The sequence below is a fragment of the Rhipicephalus microplus genome, chromosome 7 (genome assembly GCF_043290135.1).
Source record: "Rhipicephalus microplus isolate Deutch F79 chromosome 7, USDA_Rmic, whole genome shotgun sequence".
NCBI classification, from domain to species: domain Eukaryota; kingdom Metazoa; phylum Arthropoda; class Arachnida; order Ixodida; family Ixodidae; genus Rhipicephalus; species Rhipicephalus microplus.
Window position 1 is genome coordinate 25,140,043 of NC_134706.1, and position 23,033 is coordinate 25,163,075.

The following is a 23,033-nucleotide window of genomic DNA, read 5'->3' on the forward strand; positions in this document are numbered from 1 at the left end:
ACCGGTCTTAAGGATATCATAGATTAAATCAAGAAAAAGAAATGGACATGTGCTGGACACGTAGGCAGGATAACCGGCGGTCACTTACTAGATTTCCAGTGAAGGCAAACGCACGAAGGGGAGACAAAGGGTTAGGTGAGCCGATGAGATTAAAAAGTTTGCGGGTATAACGTGGCAACAGGAAGCACAAGACCGGATTGATTGGCGGATCAAGGGAGAGGCCTTTGCCCTGCATTGGGCGTAGTCAGGCTGATGATGATGATGATGATGTGATGCATTTTCCAGTGAGTTATTGTGGTTTGAGAGTAAATTACTTTCCATTTGATAATACTCAATGATTTCTTTAAGTTAGCCCAAAGCCCCATGTGCTAGATGTTCAGTGGCGGCACACTTTACGAAATTGGAAAAATTACTGTGTCGTCACTGTTTACCAAATGTGGCATTAAGTGACTGAAGAAAACTGGTCGTCTCAAGTGATATGCCGTTCTTGTTATTTGAATGCAACCCCATGACTTCAGAAAAAAATTTTATTCCGAGCTTAATACACGTAAAAAGTTTTTTGGCACCTCCAGACAGAAGTGGGAAAAACAAGCCACTCATGGGCGCTCACTCACTAGAGCGAATACTTTGTGTACTGAAAAAAAAAACAGGAAAGTGTCGGTCAGTGTTTTTTTTTTTCAAGAAAAAATTGCTGTCCATTAAAAGGCTAAAACTGATCAGCCGAAATTGCAATTCAAAGAGAAAATTTCCAGGATCTGCAAATGACTTAAGCATATAAGGACAGCTTGACTGAAGTTCGTCTCAAAAACCATCTCGGTACTTTTTGTACTTTTTTTTCTGTAAATCTACAAATGTGTCTTCGTATAACGCAGAAACATCTTCGCGTTTATCTGAAGCAACAATATCAGAGGAGGTCAGCCGGACGCTTGTACACTTCGCTTAGCGTTCCCTTGCGCCAAAGCCGCGAGCCTCGATCCACACGGCTGTCGTCACCCGGAAGTTCGTGCAGTGTGTGGCCTGTTGCATGCCGCGCTTCGGGTGTGCGGGCTCTTATGGTCGTTCACCTTTGGCTTTGAGGAAGCACGAAGCGCGCGGGTTTCGTGTTTGCGCAGGGCAGTCGGACGCCATGATACGCTTGTCGCAGACATCTCTCCTTATCGCTTATCACTTATCTTGTCTTGTCTGGCAAGACGCATTTCGCCCTACTGCACCCTACAGAAGCATCGGGAGACATGTAAGCATGCTGGGCACTTCCTCCTTTTCAACAGGTGAAAAGGATGAGATATAATAATAATAATAATAATAATAATAATAATAATAATAATAATAATAATAATAATAATAATAATAATAGTTTTCATTTCTGCCTCAAGAAAATACAGGGACAAGAGGGCTGCAGAAAAAGCTATCATAGACAGCTTCGCTGAGCCACAGCCTCTAAGTACAAAACGATAGCGAAAAGCAGGTGATGGGCGAATCGAAATTGTGTGTGCATGTGTGCTATAGAACTTGCTTGCTTAGATGAAGAAAAATTGTCCTTCTGCCGTGCCGTGAATCCATGCTGTATGTTAAAGCCAGAGGGCCCATAGAGAGTTGGTTACGATGCAATGTACGCTGCGTGTTTACTTACCAACGTACTTATCTACGGAGGCTCGTGCATGCGATACGGGTGCCGGGGATGTTTGAAATTTTATTGTGCCGTTGATAACGCAGAGCCTATCCCTACGGGCACACTTTATGGTAGATTAGCAGGCAAAGTATCGTGCTGGTAAGCTCGGGAATGGGGGTTCAACTCCTAGCAACTGCAGCCGTGATTATTGGGCACAAAATGCAAGAAAAATAATAATAACCATGTTGTGAATTTTAAATGCACAATAAAAAACTGCAGACAGTCAAGATTATGCGAGAGTACCCTCTAGGACAGTGGTTCTCAGCCATGGATTGGTCCGGGACCCCTTGTGGGCTGGTGTCAGTGATGGGGGACCCCTTGCAGCGGAGCAGAGTGAGGGAGGATACGTAGGTAAATTAACACAACTGGAGCAATGAAATAGGTGCATTTTACTGCTACCAAAAACATCAAACAAACGTGCCACATCTCTTCATTTTGGACAGTCCATCCATACGGGGCCGCCCCGCCGCGGTGGTCTAGTGGCTAAGGTACTCGGCTGCTGACCCGCAGGTCGCGGGTTCGAATCCCGGCTGCGGCGGCTGCATTTCCAATGGAGGCGGAAATGTTGTAGGCCCGCGTACTCAGATTTGGGTGCACGTTAAAGAACCCCAGGTGGTCGAAATTTCCGGAGCCCTCCACTACGGCGTCTCTCATAATCATCAGTGGTTTTGGGACGTTAAACCCCACATATCAATCAATCAATCCATACGGTGCACAGTCAAGCGTAAAGAAAAATGCGGTTGAAGGTATCGCAGGTCACAGAAATGGCTTCGCGGACCCCCTAGGGTCTCTGGACGCCCATTTACGAACCACTGCATTAGGACATGCCTTGCAATCACATCTAGATTTTATCAGGTAAAACATTACAATAGATAACAGCACATTTTGTGTGCCATGGTTTGCCATAATTTGGTGAAAACATCGCAACTTAGTGGACAGGTTTTTCTGCACCTAGTGACTGTGCTTAAAAACAAATGTCACCCCCTTGCCAAGAGTAAGTTTAATTCTTTCCTGCTGTGCTTTGTATCTTCGTGTGCAACACCCCACTTGTAAAGTAACTTCAACTAATCTGTGTGCTCAATATGGAGTACCTTACCTTACAGTTCTAGGACCCGAATGCAGGCACGAAGGATGGCTGTTGATGTCTGCAGTGCAGCACTTGTCTCTTAACACTGGCTTCACTCTGAATTTCGGAATCATCACTCGAGATAGTGTAATTGAAGATAACAGAGTCGTTATCCTCTTCTGTTGAAGAACAATGGATTCTACGTTGTTGCTTTCTTCATAATTTCAGCTTTTAAAGTAGGAGGGGACCTTTTTTAGTGTGAGCAGCCCATGTGCAAATTGTCACCGAGAGAGAGACTCCATTATTAAAAATCTCTTGCAGTTTAAGTACCCAAGAAGCACTTAAACATGACCTCCGAAGCATTAAGACGGTGCTGCAATGTACACTCACACCTTGGTATAACGAACATGGATATAACGAAATATTTAAATAAAAGAAAAATTGACTTTCAATAGTTACAGTGTTAGGAATAACATCTATTACGAATTTTTTTATATAACGAACTTATTTTCTTGTAAGATGTAACTTCAGTATAATGAAGTTTGACTGTTGTGTAAAAATAAAGCCATATCGTTGCTTTACTTCATTGTCAACAGTCTCAAAATCAAAATATTTCCATGAAAGGAATAGTTTATTCAAAGCAGTTGACAGGTTGATTGAGGAAAATCTGGAGGCGATCCTAATCCTCGACGTGGTAGGCGTATCGCAGTTGAGACTTGCACATCGGCGTTCGTATGGTCTGTTGCGTTTCTGTGGTCAAGCGTCTGTTTTGCACAAATATCAGAGGCCACTTTGAAAGAAACACGTGGTTGAGATGTGCTCCACTGGGCGTGGCAACGATTCAACTGTTGACAAAAAAATATTACACTGAAATAATTCAATCAAATAATTAATTATATTTATTTCTTGCCCTGGCACTCTTTAATCATCGAATGGCCCTGGCATCATAAAACATTATATACCATCATCATTTCATTCCATTAATTTTCATTAATGATCACAGTTATTCAGGTTCTTCTGTAAACATATGCTCCAGTGCCATATCTATTCAATATAACTCATAAGTTGAACCATAAATATTGTTTTCATGTTAGTTTTATTTTTATAACAAATTTTGTGAATGTTCGAAAAACGAGAAGTGAGTGCTCGTTTGGAAGTGCTTGCAAGAGAAACGAGAGAGTCACTCACTGCCCGTGCCACAAATAATCATTGTGGCACTTCAGGGAATCCTGAACGCTGCTTCTGCAAATATGTCAGAGTTCAGTCGGTTTAGCGTCCGAATACTAGTTCAAAGACGTCAAACACCTCAATTTTCTTCTTCTTGTTTCCTATTTTCAGAGCGAGGTTTATCACTACAGGACCATGAGTGAAGCCACCAGAGACATCTACAGAACAAGTGGTCTGCGAGGTAGGCACTCGGGTGACCATTTGTGAAAATGTCTAAATGTTGATAAACCGCTCATTTTCTGCAGTTGAAGCAGTCTCTGCACTGCTGCAAGGCTGATGGTTCTGCCTATTTGTCAATATAATAATGGCCTCCAAGTCTCTTTGTTAATGACATGTATCATCTTGTCTATAAGATACAAACGACAACTAGCGCAGTCGCTAGCACTCTTAAACATCACACACACATTTTATACGGTTTTTTGCATTCTTTATAGTGTAGAAAGGGTTTAGCTAGCTCCTATCTATGCGATGGGTACACCTGGTCTGGTTTGATTTGACCTATCAGGCTAAAGCTTCCAAGTTTTCTTCACTGTAATGAAGGCCCCGCCATATTTCAGAGGTTATGGCCGAAGAGTTTTGTCATTGAGCGGTCTGTTGTTTCTCAACCTTTTGAGTTCTCCACTATTTCCAGTGGACAACAGTAGTGACACCTTGTTCCTTTTTTTAGCTCGGTATCAGAAATAGTTTTTGGTTCCAACTCATGTCGATGCGTATATTTTAGTCCTTAGTGTTAATTTTAGCATGAACACTGCTGTGCACGTACATTTGGATTTTTACGTGGTTCAAAATTTTTTTCGTTGTTCTTAAAAAAAAGAAATGCTTTGTTGTCCGTGCGACTTTTCTAAATGTTATTTCTGTTGTACCAACATGCAGTAACTAATAGGCCAGCTTCCACACAAATTACGACACCCTTATTTGTTGATGACTCGTACAGCTAGAATGCCACCATGATCTTCAGAAAAAAATAAAGAGAGAGAAATGGCACAACTTGCGCCTTCTAACGAGAATGCAAGACATAATGACATACAGTTAAACCTCTCTATAAGAGGTATGCTGTGGGCAGCGATTCTTGTGTCTTATATGGGACGTCTCTCATAAGCAAGGTATCTCGTATGCACTTTCTTATCGACCAGTATATTACTGTAGCCACACTGGTGTCTCTTATACCCATTTGTCTCTTGTATCAGGGTCTCTTGTAAAGGGATTCTACTGTACATGTTCAACTGTATAGTAATGCACCTTGTACACTTGAAACCTTTTAATTGGTTGTTTAGTACTTAGCTTGCAATTCTGACTGTTTTTCTTCATTGCAGGTCTTTACTCCGGTCTCGTTCCGACCTTGGTTCGGGACGCTCCGTATTCGGGTATCTACCTCGTCTTCTACGTGCAAGCAAAGCGCTTTGTCCCCGAAAGTGAGATTTTCTTTTTTGCACAAAGTATTCGCATGTGCACGCCCTTTATATTCACTGAATTGCATGCAGTGATCACCGTCTGAAGTTGAATCGAGTGATACAAGTACTCAAGGCAGAGGCCTAAAACACGGGATGCAGACAAGCACGCCCGCGTCCTGTTTGAGTGTTCGCACCAGTAAATTCAACTTCAAACTGACTAGCCCGATGGTAGATGCTGCCAAGTCCTCACCATTATCTGCTGACGTTTTTTTATGCCAGCAGCATGCGAAAACTTGCAAGCGAACACAAACTTCAGAAGTCAGAAACTGTGCGCTGGGCAACGGAACAAACAAACAAATAAAAATATCTCGGGCAAAAACTTTGAGCCTCTTTATAATGCTTAAACTTATAATGTAACTATAAATAAAGTGCTATAGTTAAAGAATAAAGCTTAGTTTGTCATTATATGCAGGAGCATATTTAGGGGGTTGTTTAGGTGGCCTTGTGTGTAGTGTCTCTCGGCGGCATGTTATGAACGATTTGTGTAAATGGCGCTATCTGTTCCTAATGTTGCTTCATGGTGCTTTTTTTGTTATGTGTGTCCTGTAATGGAGGTTTACAAGGGAAAAAAAGACAGAACAGTAACCAGATTCGCGTGCCTGCCTTTTTCATTGTGCTAAGCACACTCAAAGATGCACTTAATGCAAATGCATCAAGACGACATTCTAGTGTGATATTAAGTGCACCTCATGCAATGCAGCAATGTGCATTAAGATTCCACCATTCATGTTAATGTGACATGTGGGTCTTGTCTTATCATGAGTGCTTTGGACTAAACCACGAAAGCCCAATAGGGGAACTTCATTGCAGGAATAGAGAGAGGTAGGAATAAGTTAGCATGTATTGGTCTGACTCTGCACAGGGAACAATGATAAGGTGGAAAAAAAGAGTGGCATTTTCTTGTGAGACATCACTGTACAAAAGATAAAGACTCGGTTCATCGAAAAATTCTACAGTCGAACTCCGCTACAACGAATGCCGCTTCAACGAAAAAATCACGATTCCCCGTCAGCAGTCCATAGGAGTCAATGCATAAATATTGTCGCCACAACGAACACTTTTTCTTCGATTGTACCGCTTCAACAAAATTTTACTATGCAATTTCAGGCTCAGATACTTATTGCTATGCAGTAAACCCAATCTTTAACATTTCAATGCAATTTCAGAGAGCGAAAGTGCGTCAACGAAGTTTAAAACACGTGTTGGCACCACCAGAAACCGCTGCTATACCGCCGCCGTTCAGCAAACATAGGCGCCGCAATTGATCGATAGTGATGGCAATGAGACTGCCCTGCTTTTGTTTTGCCACTGACTTGCTTTTGAGCCGCAGACGATCCGAAGTTGAAGCTCAGTCACTCAGTTCTTGGTTCATGGCTCAGGCACCGTGGCACGATGCCTTTTCCGATTCTGATGCTTATCATTATGTTCGCCCTTGGCCAGTGTGGTAACTAATCAGAGCGGCTGTTCGTCTGCATTGTCAACAAAATCAGCTAGCCGCGAGTGATGGATGATAAGAATGGCATAGAATAATGCAAAATTCGCTGCTCCACGATACCCTGCCTCCATCTCGGCGTTCTCGGACACTTTTGACGGCGGACAGCTGCTGGTGTTAACGTGTTAATGCAACTGTTTGGTTCGTTCATGAAAGCGGTTTTAGGCATTGTTTCAGCGTGCTTTTCATCATGGCCTCGCTATGCATGGGTGAGAATTTTGAGATTAAACATTCCTTTATTTTACTGGCTCAGATCAGCAATATTTTTTTTCTATTTCACTGCAACGAAATTCTCGCTTCAACGAAACTTTTTCCGCACCCTGTCAGTTTCGCTGTAGTGGGGTTCAACTGTACTGACTACTCTGGCAATTAGGAGCCACTTAGGACATGTTAGAACTTGAAGCAACGAAAAGCTAATTGATGTGTGACAAGAGAAAGTAGGCGTTCAAGTACAGACAAGGCAAAAGGGGTCAAGGCAACACAAGTGGGACGATGAAGGGAAAAGGCACGCTGCAGTGGAAAGAAGGTAGACATAAAGTCATCTGCACATGCAAGGGCATGGAGCGCACCTGTCTGCACGGAGCGCCTGCGCATGTGCGGAGAAGTTTTTACGTCATTATTTTCAGCCTCTTCAGTTCGCCATCAGCATTTTCGTTGCCTTGACACCCTTCTCTTGCGTCTGTATTTGCACACTTACCTACTTTAGTCACGAATAGGTTGAAAGACGTATCCTCTATGTGTTTATGTGTAAACGTCAAATGTTGCTTGTCGCAGTAGCAGCTACTCTCTGCTAAGAGGACGTGTACTGCTCATCTTGTCCGTCCAGGTGTGAAGGAAGGGACCCACCTGGTGGCCGCCAACTTCACCTGCGGTGTGGTCGCCGGCCTGCTCGCCTCGGTCATCACGCAGCCGGCCGACGTGATCAAGACCCACATGCAGTTGCAGCCAGCCAAGTTCCAAAGCATCCTCACCACTATCCTCCTAATAGCCAAGGTATTTGATTTACTAATTAACTTCATTATGCATGCTTCAGCCTCACTCAGTGCTTAAGCAGGAGTGAGAATAACACACAGGTTTCCAAGTTTTAGCAGAACTAATACGTAAACAAAATTTTGAAGGAACTGACTGAGCATGAAAATTCTGAGATATTCCATCGCTGCAATGGTGGCAAAACAGGTGACTTGCCGATTCAACGTGCATGACACTAGTCTGTCGCCTTACATCTGCGGCATGAGGCACTCAAGTACAGTTGTACAGATGTTGCATTGATATTGCCTTTGTTATGCAGTAGTGGTCGCATTCATATTAGCTTTGTATGTTATACAGTCGATCTGGATATATCGAACTGGAAGGGGATCACGAAATAGTTTGATATGTTGATAATTCGAAACACAATATATGCGTAGGTAAAGCATAAATTAAAGCCAGGCCTTAGAAATCATTACAAGTGCTAACATAACGATTCGCTTGCAGTATAATGAAGAACAAGGTGGAAATTGCAAGTTACTGCACTTTATTTCGCATGAAAATAGTTCGTAAACTTGCCTTGCTTCTTGCGCGCCGTCAAGTTCCAGTCGTCCTCAATATCATTGAAGCTTTCCAAATCAGTGAACAGCGTTTATTGACGTGCAACGCCAATGCAAGCTTTGCAGCGCGGCAAAAGGCTGGTTAGCGGCAGAAGCGAAGGCGGTGGCATATTTATAACTACACGGGAACACTTTCGCAGCACTGGCAACGGCTGCCATTATCTCAGCATCGATGCAGTCAGAAACAGCTACGTCGTCATTTGCACTGATGAAGTCGCTCACTGTCTGGGATGGCGCCCGGAAACGCCGATGAGTCGCAGAGTTCACTGAGGCACCGTACGTTGTCAGCGGTCATGACGCACCCAAAGCCATCACCTGGCCCGCAAGGAAAGTTCACGACGGTGCTTTACTTGATGTCGCTCCGAGCGTCAGTCATAATTCTCATCTCTACGAGAGGGCCAATGTTGTGTTCGACTCCCGAATGAGAATTTATCAGGAGCGAGGCAAGAAGTACACAAGTCCACACAAGGCGCAAAAGACGATGCCAAGTTCTCACTGTCAACATGTTGGCGATATTGGCACTTGTGGCTTTGTAGCTAGCAGCTGCTGCTTTCGGATGCTTAAGACGGGTAAAGCTAGAAAAAGCGTAACTTCCGAGACATGCATTTTGAAACCGAGAACACTAAAAATATGTCACATCAGTAAGTCACATATTGCACATTTAGGAGACCATGCTTTTCAGGCTTGCATGCCATTGTGCGCCAACAAACAATGAAGGGAATGCGAACATTGCAATGATATCGCCGAGTCACTTCACATTCTCATTTTGATGGTCCTGGCAATCGGTCTTTTGAAAAACACTGTGCCCATGCGTCAAGACCTGCAGTTCGTGCATCAAACATACTGGTGCACTCGCAAGCGCCACACAACGAAGCAGATCAGCACAATTAAGCTGGTAACACTGACTTTTCATCACCTGCGCACTCAAAGGAATCAGAACTTGTTAAGATTGTGGCTAAAAATTGATCAACATTTGCTAAGAAAAATGCACTTTCTGGGCTTCAGTGCCGCGCAGCGTTCGATGTAGCGGATGTCCCTCTGTGCGGGAGTTTGATATACGGGTGCACTGCCCTCACTATTGCATGGGAAATTCAAAGGAATTTCTCAATTGCTGGATATAGCAAATAATTTGATATATCCGAGTTTGATATATCTGGGACCGACGTAGCTTTACATCAATACTCAATACTTCTGCGACTGCAGCATATAGCAGAGTGATGCATAAACTATAAAAAACAGCACACATCAAGTGACACATGAGTGCTTAACTTCGAACTGCTTATTTCTTGCCCTTAAAGTTTGTTCTTTTGTATGCACCAAACATTAACTCGTTGCGCATTATTGAGTTTATGTATATTGTGTTACAAGCACATGTGAAATGACCCGTGTTTGGTGGTGCATTTTCTTTACTTTAATGTGTCATACTAACACATGCTGCAGCAATGGAATGCCTACTCGCTCGAACAGTGACATCTTTGAACACCATCTTTTGTTTTGCAAGCAGTCGTAGCTGAACGGCACTGTCACTTTGCAGGAGGAAGGTGTGGTGGGGTATTTCCGTGGACTGGTACCGAGGATGCTGCGAAGGACACTGGTCACTGCCATGGCTTGGTCATTCTATGAACAGGCAAGTCGTTGCCTCTCTTGTGGTACGCTTGGCGAGGCAGTTGAGAACCGCAGCTTCAAGAAATTCAACGCGAAATGATATTGAAGGCTAATAGTGTGACAAATAGGGTAGGCCGAAGAAAATGACAACACTATTGCAAAGCTTCCTTCATTGTCTCTTATTTAGCGTCTCTCGCCTTTGAAATTGAATACCAACTTGCCATAATGATGTCAACAAAGGACGTGCACAAAACGAGTACCTTGAAACCCTGACAAAGCACCCTTCCCTGCTGTGAAAAATAATCTGACAAGGTTTGGAGGGATGGCCTTTACTCGGCTGTGGATCGAAAGCTCGAGGTGGTGGCAAAACAGCTGCTTAGTATTAAGAATGCACAGCAATGAAATGCTCGAATGAACACGCACTCATGAAGTGCTTTTATTTCCTCTCGACTGGCGAAAAAAAAAAAAAAACAATGTGAAAATGGCAGAAACAAAGGAGGGGGGTGTGCTTCCTCTTTCAATGGTGCCTATTTAAAAGCTCCCGAAAAAAAAAAGGACTGGTCGCTTGCTCGGGTCGGAGCGCTCGCATGGGATCTTACGGCACTGACTGCTAGGCAAATTTCTTCTTGCCCTGAGATGTTGTGAGACTTCGGGGGGTTTCTCAGCCGGTCACTCCATATGCTGTGCCACAAGATTGTCATGTCTATATTTAAGAATATTACAGGCTAACAGAAGGTGACTGTGTGTTAACAGAGAGTGTTTGAGTTCCGTACAGCAGCATTATGCGGAGTAGTTCAATCTGTCACACGAAAGTTGGTAAAAGAATGTTTGGAAGTACTAGTTCATTGTCATGGCAGTCATCATGTCAAATGAAATGCTCTTATAAATAAGAGACACAGTATCTAAATTTAAAAAATGGGAATGAAAATAATAGATTACGGCTTTCTTAAATTATTGGTGTAAAACGGACCCAGGTGTGCAAAAGCACCAATGAATTCGTGATATCGAACTGACATCAGAGCCTGGGTTCAAACATAAAATTTGGGAGAAGTTTGGAGTTTGACGGCTCTCTCCATTCACACGTAACTTTGGGCTTACAAGATTATTTACATGGGCATATATTAAGTTTCAAAACACTAATTTGTGTGAACCTGCCATTCCTCATTAGCATACGTAAGGTATACGTAGACTCGTTTTAAACGAAACCTGAAGGGACCAGAAAAAGGGGTTTCATTTAAGAGGAGTTTCGTTTACTGAGAGATAAACAGGGATACAATATTTAAGTATGAAACCAATTATATTAGAGGCAGTTGTTCCATTTAAGCAGCAATTTCGTTTAAAAAGAGAGTTTCATTTAATGGGAGTCTACTGTAATGTGTAATCATTTGAGGGGAACATCTTGCAACAGACAATTGGCTATAAGAAACTGTGCATACTTAAATTTGTATTGATTACCCTGTATATTTTCAGTTGTATTTTATCTCCATGGTTGATCATGTGTTCATTAATAGTGTATCATTCTTTTTTTTTTCAACTCTGAAAACTCTACTTCCTTAGTTTTGTTAAATTTGTGTTTACCATGCTGTACCCATGATCGTAATTTCCGCTCTTCTACAATCCTTTATGCGTACTTGCAATATTTACAAAATAATTGATGATTAATGAATGGAAGTTGATAAGGCAGTGCATACGTGGAACCGTGCTTAGAAGAGACACCTCATATAAAACACGAGAATTACCACCCGGTGCATGCTTTTTGTTAAGGGATTAAGCGGTAATGGAAAGAATGTCTTGAAAGTGATACAGTTCTCTCACGGTGCTTTTGTGTTGTTTGCTTTTCAGGCTGTGACTACGTGACGCCTGCTTATGCCGTGGCGTTGTTCTTGTCTGTGTTGTGTGGCAAGTAGTGTCTTGTCTGCTTTCGGTCTTGTCAGTTTGTTTGGCCGTGTGACGCTGTGTTTTGCTGTGACGTCCGTACCGTCGTGTAAAGAGTGCTATCTGACAACACGAGTGGAAGTTAGAAGTGTGGCAGCTTGGGCTAGTTGGTATGACATGACGATAGTTATAGCGCGAGAACAGAACGACAACACAGAGGCCGTGTCCTTCTCTCTTTGTTGTCGTTCTGCTTGCGCACTATAACTATCTTGACGAGAGGAAGGCTTAAAAAATGCACCATGATGAGCTAGTAGACATTTATTGGAAAGTCAATACTTGCATATATAGCTTACCGTTATAGTGTGCACCAGGCAGGTGGGGAATCCTCCGTGTAGCTTTTGTGATTATCTTTCCAGGCTCCACTTATGAGAACATGTCTGTAAGTGCGTAATATTTTCACATCATTCCAAGGCACACGATATTCAACTGCATCAAAAATATTGTCATAATATAGTTTGATTTGTTTTTTATAGTAGTTAATGTTAATTCATTTGTAATTAAATATATTTTTTTCCTGGAGCCATGTTCTGTTTAAGTATATTAAAGAATCTAACTTTATGCTCAAACTATATTGTGATTTCGTTTCCAGTAATGTTAGTTTTTAGCAAATAAAAATTTATTTGGCATGAATCACGGTGGTGGTACATTAAAGGTCGCATTGAACATGGTAGTGCCTTCAGTGGTCATATGCTACAGTACACTGCGAATTTATGTTAAAATGAAGACACTTCTATTACTTAAGCAGGACGTTCAGTTCAACCAAACCTTAATGTACCTAACTCTTTCTTTGTGGCTGGTTGACACAATTAGCACAAGCATGTCGTATACACTATTGTGCACAAGGCACCTCGTATGATTAAGGCGATTCCTCCGCAAGCAATAAATAAACGATGAAAACAGGGAAGACAGTAGAGCTATCTGAAATATGTGAAAGCTTTGCGCAACTTTAATCTTCGAGAATGGAGAACTGTCCAAGGTAGGCTTTCTCAAAAATTCAAAAGCAGTGTGGCAGCTCTTTAATCCTGCTCCTTTTTTTTTTACTGAATATCGCGTAGACACTGCATATGCAAATGCTCATTGTTGATGTATGCGAATCTCTTCTGTCTCTTTTTCAGGTTACCAAGGGATTCATCAAGAAATGAACCAATAAGGCAGTCTTTCAGTGCGCTGGAGCCAAGAAAAGAAAAAAAGTCATCTCGCCATCTTTCGTTCTAGCGATGACAATCCTGCGTGGCACCTCAGGGCCAGATTTCATCCAGAATCCCCGATACACACTGGGGTTCCTCAATGTAGATACATCTCCCACTGTTTGTTACTCAGTCTAGTCATTTGTGCTTCAAGCTTGTCTTAAAGGTCGTCAGTTCATGCAAACAGTGTTGAGTAGGATCTGTGATTGAACTTAACCCTTTAATCATAATGGCTGCACACTTTGGGACATCATTCTGTCGCCGAACGAAAATTGTTGCCCAAGTCACTTACGGTTTTCTTTCTTGAAAACCCCGTGCTTGCTACTTTCCTGTTAAGAATGCTACGCCACTTTGGAAACACGTGCACTCCTTGTGAATGAAAGCTGTGACGTGTGCAACGTTAAGATGCAACAAAGACGATTGTCATTGTGACAAAAATATGTCTTAGAGTGTGTAACTCTTTTCACAATAAACACAGTTCATGACGAGGTCGCTCATTAGGTAGTTCCTAAACTGATTTTTGAGGGTTTTGGTGGCTTGTATTGACATGTTCCATGTTCATTTCAATTACCATGCCTCGAGCACAGCAAGTCCCTTGGCTTTCTTTTAATGGCTTCGTTATAGAGTGGCTTACTTAATTGCTTGCTCATTTACAAACTATAGATACCACTTGTTCGCCAGCCATGCAAATTCCCTTTTTTTAAAGCTGCGGTCATTCGGGGCATCGTGGTGGCCACAATTACACTGCTCTCGGGCTTGGTGGGGAACATGGAGTGAGCATTTTGTAATGGTTGAATGTGAACATGCGCAAGAAACGTTTTCCCTTGTTCTCCGCAACGGCTAAGCACACTTCTATCCACGGGGGGTTGAATTATTCGTTAAAGCGTGATATCTGCTCGTCTCTTGCGATGTTTAAAAATGCCTTGCTGCAAATGCTTTTGGAATACAGAGAAGTGAAAAGCCAAACTTCAAGTCATGCTGGAAGCAACTTCAGTATGTGTAGTTTTACAATGCGGTCATGACTGCTTAAGAGTAGTGGCAATGAACATGTTCCATGAACATTTTTAGACCTGAATTGCATGATGCTGGCCCAGCCATGATTTGCTGATTTGAGCTGTCTGAGCTACATGTAGAGCACTGGTACGCTTTTCTTTTATAACGCTGGCAGGTCATTTGTATTCAGAGCAGGCTGCACTTCGTCTGTGAGTTAGCCTATGACAAGCTAAATGACTTCTAAAGAAACTTCATTGACTTGGGAATCAACAGGTTGTTCCGCTGTACAAATCAATCCAGAAGGCAGGTTAGTGAAATACATTCACAGGAAAATTCAACATTCTTTCGCACATCAGTCTAGCAAAAAAAAAAAAAAACTGGCCCTGCATTGTATGTAAGATGCGGTATCATTTCAACTGCATGCAAAAGTGAAGTCACGCAAGAGTGGCCTATGCCGCAGTTTTGTGGCTTGCGTCGTGCGGCCATCTCTGGCGCCCTATACGCTACTGTTCTCATTGCATGTACTGCATTGTATCAAATGCTCTTTTATTTGTAAAAAGTTTATTTTTTCACATCTTTTCATAACATTTTGTACAGATGGAAGTATGATCTTTTCTTAACATATACGTGTGCTCTGAAGCAGTCGTGTCCAGGTTTGCTGGCTGAGCGGGTTGTTATCTCGATATAATTGGCAGAGACGTGGAACTAGTGCTTAACTAGCATTTGGCAGGTATTATATCAAGTGCTTATCTTCTCCGATCAGCTGCGTGTGCCTTTAGACTCTTTTATCGGAGTCGTTTCGTGTATTGTTATTGTCAGATGCGAATGTTTCTTGTAGATATGTGTCAAAATAAATAATTTTTTAATCGCATGATGCTGTTCTCACTGTCTTGAGAATTGTGAATATATTTTTGTTAGCCTACCTTTTCATGACTCTGAATTATATTCTCCAAACAGTCAGGCTGCTGTCAAAATTTGAATTTCTCATCATCCGTTGGCAAGACTTACACACAGAATATTTTTCTTATCTCTATTCGTGCTACATATATTCAAATGTGGAATTTTTTATTGGTCACTAGCGTCGTCATTTTCCGGCAAAAATGGCATCATTGCTAACATATGTCGAGCCTGGTCCAAAGAAGGAAAATGGGAGGAAAAAGAACGGCAGGGAGGTTGACCAGTCTATAGGCAGCCGGTTTGCTACCCTGCACATGAGAGGGGGATGGGGGAGATGAAAGATAAAGAGAGATAAACACGGCTCATTAGGCAGCACACGAGAGCCTGGTCCAATATAAACATAATAGGCATGGTCTTTCAATACTCTATTGAGGGACTATGATTTAATAAAGCAAAAACGAATAAAGAAAGAAGCGAGGAGTGACCTGCCTAGCTTTCTTTTTAATTTGTTCAATTATTTGCGCGACCTTTAAATAAAATACAGAGAGGAGCAGAAATTAACTACTTATTGACACGAGATCTTGCAGCTACTAGAGTTGCTGTGTGTGTCAACTGCATTAGCATCCGCAAGAGGGAAACACGTACGTCGGGCTCCTCTACTTCTAACGCGCCTAGATGAAGCGCATTGCGGGCAACGTCTCAGTTTAAATTAAATAGTTATATTGTTCAAACTGAAATGTGCCGTCGACATTTCGCACGTCTGTAAATCGCCCTTTGACAGCAATAAACGCCGACGCATGTACAGCTGATTGTGCAGAATAACGGTATATACATACCAACAAACGCAAAATTACCGGTAAACGTTCAAAAGAAAAGTTTATACGAAAGGCAAACCTGTTTTGCTGAAGAATGAGTCCACTCTTATTCGATTGTGCGTTTGTTTGTGGCCGTGCAAAGGATACTGTAGTGACCAAAAACGGCCTTTCATAATTGCACATAATAATGGTAGTAATAATAAAAAGCTGCGAAAAAAAAAAAAGACAGAACTTGTACGGAAAACGACAATGATTGTAGATCAGAGCTCTACGCATGCTGCAATTTGCTGAAATTGAGAACACAACCTAGCTCATTTTTGTCGAAAACGGAGTTACAATCATATCGACAGTAACTATAACAGTTTGAGTTCGGCAGTGAACACGCCTCGCTTTTGCGCTAGCTTTTGCGTTATAATGTGAACTCTGGCAGTTATCTAATGTATCGTAGTACCTCCAGGTTCAGCTTTATTTGTTGTACCTAAGTGAAAAATTTGTGCCACGCGAGTGAGTAGTGTTCAAGATTCGCATTACAACAACCACATAACCAGCGACATAACTGGCAATCGCCAATCTTGAAGGCTATGATTTTGTACGGGTCAACGTTCAACTACGTCATGAGAGCCATGTTTTCGTCAACATATTTTTTGAAGTTTTTAGTTGAACAGCGTCACAAAAAAGCAACATTTTATCCAAAAAAGACAACATTAGCGCTTTTTTTGTCAGTTTTTACTTGTTAATTAATTTTGTAGCGCTATTATGTTTATTAGTATAGTTTTTACTATTCTTGAAGCTTTCATACTGCTACGCAAGGTGTCAGTACAACCGCAAACGACAATGATTGGTGCTGCTGTTCATTTTGTTGCGGCCGCCCGACGAACTAATCCAAAACGCCGGCGATTCTCAACTTCCTGCCTGGCCATCCCGCTAATCGAACTCACTTCCGCTTTCCTCGAGAAACCACCGACGACGCGAGAAACATGGCTGGCGGCAGCGCGGACGTACAGTTCGGCGTCCGCGCATTCAGTAAGATGATCATGCACTGCCTCAAGTACCCGCAGAACTCCGTCAACGGCGTCCTGCTCGCCGACGAACGACGCCGGGCGGGCGACCAGGCACCGTCTCAGCTTCACATAGTCGACAGCGTGCCGCTGTTCCACCAGTGCCTAGGACTGACGCCGATGCTCGAAGTGGCGCTCGTGCAAATCGACCAGCACTGCAAGAACGCGGGCCTTGTGATCGCCGGTTACTACCAGGCCAACGAGCACCTGAGGGACTCGGCGCCCGATCAGATTGCGCTACGCGTCGCCGACAAAGTGGCCGAAAACTTCGCCGACGCCTGCCTGGTCATGATCGACAACCAGTTGGTGTCGCTCGACTGTGAAAAGGCTCCCGTCGTGGTGTACGCCAGCCAGGACGGCCGCTGGCGCGAAAGGCCCTTCGCGCTGGCCGAGAAGACGTTGGACGTGACGTCGTCCCTGTGTCGGGCAAAGGCGTACCGTGCGCTCACCGACTTCGACAACCACCTGGACGACGTAAGGAGGGACTGGTGCAATCTGGAGATTAACGAGGAGATCGCCAGGTGCCTCTAGTTTACTTCCTCGCGAAGTGGACGAAGCGGTCACTAGATGTCCCTAGTTGTCTACGGAGACGCGCGGATTTCGTACGGACATTTGTTTTTTTTTTTTTTTTCGTTGGTGGTGTTAGTGCGAGAAGGGGTTAAAGCACGGTATGTGATACAACACGTTGGGTGTCCGGATTATTTGTTTCTCTGTTTCGCAAGGTTGATAGCTCGTGAAGGCGTAGTGAAGCATTCAATTGTGCGCAGCTGCTGGTACCGCGGGAGTGGCTACGTGGTTTTCGAATCGACTGCAAATTGAAGCCGTAGCTCTATTGTCATTTGCATTTGCAATGACCCGTAATATAGTGATTACACCTGAGCACGTAGGTTGCAAAAAATTAAGAGTGCTACTTAAATTGCTGCTTTGAACGTGTCAAGTCAAAGAGTAACCTACGTGTCACGGTAAATTCCGGCATTGAAAACTACCGGCTTGATTGCAGTTAAAGTCGCGCCGGCCGCATCGCGTGCGCAATCATAAGAACAAAACATTGTATTTCTCGTAGAGGCATGCCTTGTGAAATTTCATCTGCGCTGTCAACGCGCCTCATTGTCAGGTTGATTGTATGTTGCACTTGTTTCCCTAAATAACTTTTGTTCTCAGATATTAAAATGAATGACACTCCTACGCTCTGGCCACATGTGTTCCTTATTGTGTACTTGTGTTTTTTGATGGTTGTGAACGTTTTCAGGGTGGTGCCTTTATTTCAAAAGACTAGAACTCCAGAAAACGCAGCCTCGCCTAGCAATAACCTTGGACGATGAGTGACGTTGAATCCATTAGCGCGGGTTAGCCTGGCTACCTTGGGGGCCAAGGTTTTGCGGTTAAATCGACGCTTCGATTTTGCATGACGCCTCGCAAAGCCCTTCGCCGGTAGTTTCGTAACGCAATATGTAGCTTTCACTCTCGTGTACTCAAGTCAGATTGCGATAAAAAGAAAGAGAAGTGAAATAGCTGCACAAAAAACGACAGAACGAAGCAGGAGCGAAAAGCCTTGAGATCTTTTTTTGTGAAAAGGTGACAGTGACTTAGTTATAAAAGCTAAGCCTCTTGAGTGGCGACCTTACGTACACAAAACGCCGCAGCAAACACCCATAAAGCGTGCCCATTTAGAATACATGTCCTATGGTTACTATATATGAAGTCGAGCGTTCTTCTCAGCGACACGGTACGAGGCGTACTTACAAGGGTGATTGATGTTCAAACGTATTCAGCGGCTGTACAAAATACAGCTTCCAGCACCTTCTTTCACGAAGGAATAAATGTTTCCAGCCCTTTCTGCACTCGGGTTATCTCTCGCAGGCACTCGGAGGAAGATAGAATAAAGAAGGCTGGCAGCCAAGTTAGCTACCTAATCGCCCAAGAAATAAACGCAACAAAAGGTCTCCCTCCCACCGGACGGACCGCGTTTTCGTCGTCTGCTATCACACTTGTTGCGCCTCGCTCGCAGACGACGGCCGATTGCGAGGCGGCGACGACGTCATCGCCACTCTCGACCAATCGCGGGAGTCGCGTCGGGGCGGCTTCTCAGTGTTGCTGCCTCGTTGCGAGTTGTTTCGGCCCTTGCTGCCTGGTGTAGTTCGTGGTATTGTGGAGGGCGAAAAAAAGTTTTATCGTGCACCAACGGACCGGAAGATGAAGGGTGCACGCTAGCGGACGAAAGTTTTTGTTGACTCCGGAGTGTTTGCTGAAGTGCTGGCTCGTTCGATGGGGCCTCGGAACTTTGTCGGCGTAACTGCGAGTGTGTGTGTGGCTCGTCCGTAAGCGTCGCAACTAAGTACCGTCCCGTATCGCGGCGTGGCCTAGGCGCAGCTGTTTCGCCTGGCTACGGGTGAAACCGTCGGATTCGTTCGGAGGAAGCACGACCTCGAAGCGCGCTCGGTGGCGTTTTCGACGAATCGCGAATGCGCACGCACGAAAGAAACAGAAATACGAAGCCGTCTCTCCCAACCGAAAGCAACAAGCCGCCGCCTCTGCCAGCTGTGAGAGGTGAGTGATAACTTTTTGTGCTCGATGTTTCCCGCGGAGTTTCGGTTACAGCGAAGTTGGCGTTGCGGTCTGGGTTTTGAAGGCTGACGCGCGCATCTACGTCTGGACAACAGCCGCACCGGTGTTTGGACCAGGAAACATACACGAGACAGAGCTGTCCAGGAAGCTCTCTTGCGTGTCATTCGCGGCGCGCATGCGGTTTTGGGCGAAACATGGAACGCTGTTACCGATTTGTGCATTGTCACGCACCCGCAGGCTGCAAAATCGTCTGCTCTCCCTGGGACATTACCTGGCGTCTGTTCTTGCAGGATCGCTGTCTGCTTCACGCGGGAAGCAGACGAACGACGTCGGTATGTGACGATGCACCGCGTATAGTCGTTGCTTCCAGAAGTGTCGTCTGTCGTTGAACATTCCGAAAGTTTCAAAAGTAATGAGCAACGTCTCCAAACGACTTGGCCATTTACCGATCGTCTGTTCTCGTATCACATGTTTCCGACGAACACCATACGTTTCTAGGTCATTTGTTTTCCCACGATGCGCCGCAGTTTTGTAGCATTCGGAGGTGATCATCAGCCACCGGGTATTGCAGAAAAGTTTATTCTGGCGATGTTCTGACGCACGTCGAGTGATCTCGGTTACGGGTTCGCGATTACGTACGAACCACTTCCAACGTATTTTAATCGATTATATTACGCGTAAGCTGCGTCACTTATACGATCATGTTGTGAGCCGCTAATGCATTGCAAGACGTGTCTGGACGCTGCGCCGTTATCGCGCGCTACACAGCGCATTGACTTGCGAACGGCACCGTATACCTTCTTCTTCGGGCGTCCCACGGCTTGAGGAGTTTCGTATCGCTCTGAGTGATCTGTCCTTGACGCGAGCGGGCCACAATGTAATGGTCGCGCGCTAACTATATATCTTGGGGCCAGTGCGGCGTGTTGATGGCTGCGGGGCGGGCACGAAATATTCTTGCGATGTCTATACAGGACGCCTTATGGCGACATCATTTTTTTTTTATTATTGGTGCAAATATCCGAACAGAAAAGAGCTAGAACACTACCGCGAAGTGCCGTACATTCATGGCGCGTGCGTTTTCCGCGTTGTGTGCAGACACCTTTTCGACAACCTTTTCAGTGGAAGGAATTTGGCATGCTACTCCGTTTCCTTTCTTGCTGAAATCAAAAGCTTTCCCTCGCGCAGTTTGGAACAGCGTGCTTTTGTTTGTTAATTCTTTTAACCCGAGAAGGATCAATACAGGAATGGATGAACGATACAGTTCAATGAGGAACATTCACGTTTACATGATGATGGGTGCTGCTCACTACAGAGATATGCTAAGAGTAGAAAAGAGGATAAAAATAAGAGCACATATGCACTCGACGCGTCCACGGCGTGTCGTTAATGATTTGGTGTTCAATAGGAAGCCTTCATGTGCGCGCGTGCGCACATGAACGCTCCCTAGTGTTCAAGAACAATGCTTACACCATTGTGTGTCATATGGTGTAGTGGCGGCCATCATGTTGCTCATTTGCACGACTTTCTGACCGTACTTAGCACTCCTGCTTTACGCTTTAAGCTCAGTGTTGACCGTATATGCGTTGCAACTTTCCCACTATCATTATGGTGCGCAGTGGCGCCCCATTCTGAAAGAGATCAGGAGAGACCCCCTTGAAGGAAACTGGCGCGAACGGCCACAAGTCTTCGCGTTGTCTGCTCAAAGTACAGCAGACGATTTTTTGTTTGTCTGTTGTTGCTGCCCAGCACAGCAGACGACCTTTTCTTTTCTTCGAGCAGACGGTGAGCCGTTCGGGGTATTCCCCTGCAGACGACACTCAGACAAGGCTGCATCCAGCAGACGACGCGACGTTTTCCTGAAGCCGAACGCGCGTTGCTATATATTTCGACCAAATTACGCACCAGTGAGACGGTGTGTCTATCTCGGTGCCCCGTTATTCTTGTCGCAGCCGTCGGTGGCTGACCCCTTCGCAGAGTTGTATGGACGTACGCGGAAGAAGTGCCGGAAGCAGAAGGTACGCGCGTTTCCGTGCTACATGTGCAGACGACATCTTCAACGGCACTGCCTTATCACCTACTGTAACATTGTTCGAAATAGCGGGGGACTGATCGAGTGCCCGTTTCTTTTGTTAGAAATGATGTAATGAAACGAACAGACAATGTTACTCACGTAAAAAAAAACTGCGCCAATAACCAGGTACAAGAAAAGAAGGAGACATACAGCGGCACTGACTTGCAACAAGACTTATTTGTTGGAACCGCGCAATATATACTTGAGCAGTATCTGACAAATAAGAGGAATGACAAACCAAAGAAGACACAATTCACCCAACAACTGAGTAATCATCATGATAACGCTCCATGAGCATCGCGTGTGCCAACATTGGGAAGAAAATCTGTTTCTTTTTGTGATAGAGCAATAGAAGGCCTGCTGACACATAGATTACCAACCCTCTCCATTTCTGTGGCCTTATAAATTATCGCGTATCATCTTATCCCGATGATGCCTAATGGCCGTACAATGCTGAAAGTCGGGGACACAACCGCAGTCCCGGCAATGAATGCCGAGTTGGCCCGATACTTTAGAGGAGACATTGTGAGTGTGCTCTTTCAGCCGCTCATTCAAACACTTGCCTGTTTGGCCGATGCATGGAACGTACTTGTTCCGATGCTTGATTTGGCAGCCTCGCTCTCTCCTGGAACTGCAGGATTCACGTCCTTGCACATCCTAGCCAGCTTTTCTGGGACAGAAAAAAAAACAAATCTACGTCGCACCTGCTGGCCACATTTTTGAGGTTGTGGGTGACGCCGTGGATATAGGGAATAACGACAAAGTTTCGTTTGTCCCGTCCCCTATCCCTTTTGCGGGTTCGAGCATTAGTCTCTGGGCTCATTCTGATTTATCGGAGTAGACATTCAGCAACGGCGGTCAAAACATATACATAGGAAAACCAGCCTCGGTAAGCCGTTCAGTTTGCCGATTGAAGCTGGACCGACTCGTGTGATGGAAAGACCTTCGCAGTGGCAGTGCGTTGTGTAGCATGTCTTCACAAGAGCGTACTTCACAGACAAACAACGTGAACAATGACAGTGAACAGAAAATAAACGTTCAGAAACGTTGCGCGTTATAGCTGTAGTGTGGTAACTGTCGCACAAATGGGAACGAGTTAAATTGCACTACAAATCAACTCGCCGCAGTTAGGGGCTGAACCTACAACGTTAGCGTTCCTGCCGCCGCCATATGTAGTCGCGAGAGGCGCTGCCTAACATTCCCAGGACTACGGAAGCATAAGTACCCGATAAAGTGTATGGCAAAACGAGCGCCACTGTAACCCAATTGGCAGATTATCGAATGCGTTACCTAAAGGATAACATGAACAATATCTGCTGGGTTGTAACGTCCCAAAAAACATGATGTGATTTTGAGGAACGCCGTAGTGAAGGGCTCCGGACATTTCGACAGCCACGGTTCTTTCGCGTGCACGTA

At 44.4% G+C, this 23,033-nt stretch overlaps 3 protein-coding genes across 5 annotated transcripts in view; all 3 read left to right on the forward strand.

Moving 5' to 3' along the window:
* LOC119180422 (mitochondrial glycine transporter) overlaps positions 1–15,082 on the forward strand; it is a 29,911-nt gene extending 14,829 nt beyond the window's left edge. The window contains exons 6-11 of one of the 2 annotated variants that reach the window (XM_037431620.2): positions 4,074–4,143; positions 5,276–5,374; positions 7,732–7,898; positions 10,026–10,118; positions 11,939–11,995; positions 13,147–15,082. In XM_037431620.2, coding sequence (XP_037287517.2) covers positions 4,074–4,143; positions 5,276–5,374; positions 7,732–7,898; positions 10,026–10,118; positions 11,939–11,953 — 444 coding nt within the window. In that variant the 3' untranslated portion in view covers positions 11,954–11,995; positions 13,147–15,082. The remainder of the gene's footprint in view (positions 1–4,073; positions 4,144–5,275; positions 5,375–7,731; positions 7,899–10,025; positions 10,119–11,938; positions 11,996–13,146) is intronic. The other variant, XM_037431619.2, reaches the window with a different exon arrangement.
* A 1,559-nt stretch (positions 15,083–16,641) lies between these two features.
* Positions 16,642–18,166, forward strand: EMC8-9 (ER membrane protein complex subunit 8/9). The gene has a single exon (XM_037431621.2). It carries the CDS (start codon positions 16,901–16,903, stop codon positions 17,510–17,512), a length of 612 nt encoding a protein of 203 aa, XP_037287518.2. The 5' UTR covers positions 16,642–16,900; the 3' UTR covers positions 17,513–18,166.
* An 847-nt stretch (positions 18,167–19,013) lies between these two features.
* The window catches only part of LOC119180421 (ATP-sensitive inward rectifier potassium channel 12), a 137,939-nt gene continuing 133,919 nt past the window's right edge, over positions 19,014–23,033 (forward strand). For both annotated transcript variants that reach the window (XM_075868843.1, XM_037431615.2), the window contains exon 1: positions 19,014–19,528. The gene's annotated coding sequence lies outside the window, so the exon portion shown is untranslated. The remainder of the gene's footprint in view (positions 19,529–23,033) is intronic.

Coding starts and splice junctions, on each gene's coding strand:
- EMC8-9 (XM_037431621.2), top strand. CDS start 16,901: ATGGCTGGCGGCAGCGCGGACGTACAGTTCGGCGTCCGCGCATTCAGT.